The 5,000-nt window shown below is 34.2% G+C and overlaps 1 protein-coding gene across 2 annotated transcripts in view; it reads right to left on the reverse strand.

Annotated features, from left to right (window-relative positions):
- The window catches only part of LOC115212320 (inactive tyrosine-protein kinase 7), a 262,230-nt gene that overhangs the window by 38,217 nt on the left and 219,013 nt on the right, over positions 1-5,000 (reverse strand). For both annotated transcript variants that reach the window (XM_029781184.2, XM_029781183.2), the window contains one exon: positions 4,982-5,000. This exon is cut by the window's right edge and continues 248 nt beyond it. In XM_029781184.2, the coding sequence (XP_029637044.1) occupies positions 4,982-5,000 (19 nt within the window). The remainder of the gene's footprint in view (positions 1-4,981) is intronic.

Genomic DNA, 5,000 nt, shown 5'->3' on the forward strand with positions numbered 1-5,000 from the left:
TTTTTTTAACAGTGGGTCCTGAAGTAATACCATACGGTGAAATGTGAAGGCGAGCAGAAAATAATAATGGCAGGAATCAAGATTCCTCGTTTGAGTTTTGCGTCTCACTGAATGCATTTAACGTTCTTAACCAAACCAAAAACATTTACGTGATTTATGCCTAATTAAGAAATTATGCATAACGAATATAATTATAACGACTACCGCTAACATCTCTGCCGTCAACACCATCGTTGCCGTCTTTATCATCATCATCATCATTGTCATTTTATTCATCATCATCATCATCGTCATCATTGCGCTCGTCGTCGTCGACGACGACGACATCTTGTCATTATCATTAATTAATCTTAAATTTTTTTAATTGTTATATCTGCAATACTTATATCATCACAGCCATTATACTCACTGCATGCTTTTAGCATCACCCTCACCTTCACACTCATTAACCACAACCACCACCACCACACCACCACCACCACCACCACCACCACCACCACCACACCACTACCACCACCACCACCATCACTATCAACACCACCAACAGCGCCATCAACATCTGTTTTGTTATTATTATTATTATTATTATTATTATTATTATTATTATTATTATTATTATTGTTATTGTCGTCATAGTTACGATAATTTTCAATATTGTTCTTGTTGTTGTCGTCGTCGAGGGTGAGTTGAGGGAGTGTTAATAAACTATTTATTACGTTGCAGTCGATTCGAGGTTGTTGTACGCAACGCCTTCAGCAACGGGAAGTTTATTTAAGCTGTCTGACCCCACCTAATTAGATTAAATTGCAATATCTAAGCAGTCATGGCACGGATAAAGACTACTAATTTGTCATCAGCTAAAACTAAAGAATTCAGCTGGAAATAACAGATGTTAACTAACACTTCGTCTAAGCGTGAATAGGTCGTTTGATGGTGAAGTCGGAGAGGATTTATTTTTCCATAAATGTGCCTTTAATCACACATCTGTGTGTAGTGTGTATTTGCATATATATATATATATATATTATATATATATATATATATATATATATATATATATATATATATATATATATATATATGTATGCATGTGTGTATATGCATTTCTAATGATGTATTTTTTAGTAGCTGATGTAGTAGAGACAGTGGAGATATGCTTGTATCTTATGTACACGTGTGTGCACGTGGATGCTAAAATTGTTTAGATACGAGTGTGTGTGTGTGTGTGTGTGTGCGTAATTGATCTCAGATCGAGTCAAGGATTTTGGAGAAAACACGAAAACAAACACGTAACCATGGAGAAAAGCAATAAGGAACATTAAAAAAAAATAATAAATTGATAACGATATAAAATACATTATTTCTATTGATTTCTGCAATATTGCATTTGTTCTTGAGTTTCTTATTCTTCATGTTGGTGGCATTCGAGAGTGGCAGAGATGGTGACTATAGCGATTGTGGTGGTGGTGGTGGTGGTGATAGAGATGTGCTGTTTTTGTGATGAACATGACAGAAAATGAATAAAACCAACGTTCGTATTTACAGGGAGGTGTGGTTTTTATTCCACAACTGTCGAAGTTGGTTGGTTTCAAACATCATGCTGTCGAAAATTATTTCAGAAAATGAATAATAACATCTTTATTAGGAATTCCAAAATGCTCCCATGTGCTTTTGGTTTTCTAATGCTCTTCTCTCTCTTTTTCACTCTCTCTCTCTCTATGTATGTATATATATATATATATTATATTTTTTTTTTCTCTCCTTCTTTCTGTGTTTTTTTTTCTCTCTGTGTATCTTTCTGTTGAAGAGCGTAGGCTCGAAACGTTAAAGACTTGTTTTATTTATATTTCCTGAGCGCCATACTAATACAATTGTTTGTTTGTTTTCCACCTGCCTTCGTCTTTTGTCTATTTTCATAAAGCTTCCCGTTATATATAATATATATATATATATATATTATATATATATATATATATTATATATATATATATATATATATGTATATAACATATGCGCATACATGCAGGCACACACACAGACATGTACGCACACTATGTAACGAAAGAGAGAGATGAGATGTGTGTGGTGTATCGGTTTGATATTATTTGTAAGAGCTGCGTCAAAAGATGAAGGTCATGCTGGGATACCTGCTCAAATGATTCTAATAAGTGTATATTGGCCCCAAATACTTAGTTCGAGCCTAATTTTATTAAATTAAGGGCCATTTATCAAGTTGAGGTGACCTCGCTTTTTAGGTTATTATATATATATATATATATTATATATATATATATATATATATATATGTATGTATATATATATATATATATATGGATGTATGTGTTTGTGTGTGTATCTATATTTCTATCTGTCTCTTTCTCACTCACGTTCTGTGAGTGTGTGTGCATGTATATACACACACATACATATATACACACACACACACACACATATATACACACACACTCATACACAACACACACAACCATATACACCACACACACTCATACACACACACACACACTCATACACACACACACACACACACATATACATATATATATATATTATATATATATATATATATATATATATATATGTATGTATTATGTATGTATGTTTATGTATATAACGTACAGCTGTGTATGAGTGTTAGAGTAATTTAGATGATTGTACTCATAAAAATCTTTATATTGCTCGTGTGTGCACTGGAATTTATACATAAATTTGGGTACAGAAATACGCACACTCCTACACATACATATACCCATACATACATACATACATCTATGCATACATACCTATATACGTACGATACATTAAATGTATACATAAAGCTTGGATTTTTACCCCGACGACTCTTTGGATTTGATGAACCTTTAATAGGAGCATGTGGTTCGCAAATGTTAAAGAAATGGTTATGTCTTTTTGTTTTTTTAAGCTAATACCGTCTGAGTACAGTTTTGCATTTCAGTCAGAAGATTCCACACTACAATTTTATATTGCGTTATATCAGATATCTCTGAAAGAATCTAATATTTGTGCTTTTGATATCATTTCAACAACTGGGTTTTCTTTAACTAGAAACATATATAAAAGAATCTCTCGATATCCGTAGACTTTATCTTTAGTATATTCTGGTGTTGTGCGCTTTCTAACGTAGAGATATATTCTATAGAAGATAGCCGAGAAAACTACAACTAATTATAGCATTAACGAGTGAGAAGGGAGACCGGCAATATAGGCACTCCACCTCGTAGAAAAAGCAAACAGACTTCATTTAAATCCAACACTATCGTTTGAAAGTGGGAAGGGTATATTGTATATCGTTGTCCTGGATGCACACGAAATAACAAATTTACGTTATGGACAATCTTTGAAAGCTTTTCATCATAGATCATCTGTTTGATGAGGGCTGACTCGAAGCTAAACAACGTTGACAACAGGAGTTGAGGTAGGAAGGTGTTCTATTTCGTAGAATATTTTATCGATTCTGTCAGCTCGCTGCCTTAACTCTTTCTATTCCAGCCACAAGGCTGATAGGACAGACAAAGGTATTAAGTCGATTACATCGACCCCAGTGCGTAACTGGTACTTAATTTATAGACCCCGAAATGATGAAAGGCAAGGTCGACCTCGGTGGAATTTGAACTCAGAACATAAAGACAGACAATATATCTATTTCTTTACTACCCACAAGGGGCTAAACACAGAGAGGACAAACAAGGATTATATCGACCCCAGTGCGTAACTGGTACTTAATTTATCGACCCCGAAAGGATAAAAGGCAAAGTCGACCTCGGCGGAATTTGAACTCAGAACATAACGGCAGACTAAATACCGCTAAGCATTTCGCCCGGAGTGCTAACGATTCTGCCAGCTCGCTGAGTTATAAATTATGATAATAAGGGTTTGTTTCTTTTGCTTTTTTTTTGTTTGTTTTGTTTGTTTCGCTAGAAAAAGCGATGAGTGTGGGATCTTGCTTTACAAGAACAGTGAAGGTTTCATCGGCAAATGCAGAAACATTAAATAGAATTCAGTGTGTGTGTGTGCTTGGTGTGATGTTTGGGTGTATTTGTGCTAAAAGTATGTATGTTCGTGTGTGAGTGTGCACGCATGCCTATGCTTGTGTGTCTGTGTGTGACAAAAAGTAGGAGACAACCAACTAAGGCCAATAAACTCCATAAATCACGGATTAACTCTGTGAGAAATAACACGGACTTCCCTCATTCATTTGATATAGTAGAACTGATAGTAGCATTAGTATCTGTCATCATAAATAGAGACAGGATTTACGTATTGTTTTGGTATGGGTGGCGATACAATACTGCATATATTTCCGACTTTCCTAGTCGACTGACCGTCGTAATATGGCTGGTGTCACTAATTTCATTTTGAAATATATCAGGCATCTCTTTAAAAATTCAAATAAATTTTTAAATGAGAAATTGGTTAATTTTATATAGTATCAGTGGTATTCCGTTTTCGGTTCGATTTAATTAGAATCTGACTAAATAATTATGATTCTTTGTACGTATTATTAATGGTCAATGTTAAAAATATATCTACTGGGGCGTTAATGTATAAAAAGGAAACATTCTATATTCAGGAGGTCCTCTTTGTGACGCGGAATGTTTTGACCAATCAAAATTTAGAAATTTTTGGTGATTTTAATGATTCAAAGCTGCGATTTTCATGTCATCCCAAACTTCTTTTAGAGTTCCCTCTTACATATAACCAGTTCGAATCACAGTGTCGATAAAAGAAAACGGTTAGCTCAAATAATTTGTCATTTATCTTTCTCCATGTGACATTCGTAAGAGGCGTAGGTTCGAACTGCCGTGAGTCAGTGGAGAAGAAACGTAGCTTAAATGATTTATATGATTTAATGTTATTAATAAAATTTAATTAAAACTTAAATTGTACAGAAGTGATAAATCAAACCAAGGAAGAGATGCAGAAAAGTATAAATGTCTCTTACCCACAACTTCTACTGTAAT

The sequence above is a fragment of the Octopus sinensis genome, linkage group LG5 (genome assembly GCF_006345805.1).
Source record: "Octopus sinensis linkage group LG5, ASM634580v1, whole genome shotgun sequence".
NCBI classification, from domain to species: Eukaryota; Metazoa; Mollusca; class Cephalopoda; order Octopoda; family Octopodidae; genus Octopus; species Octopus sinensis.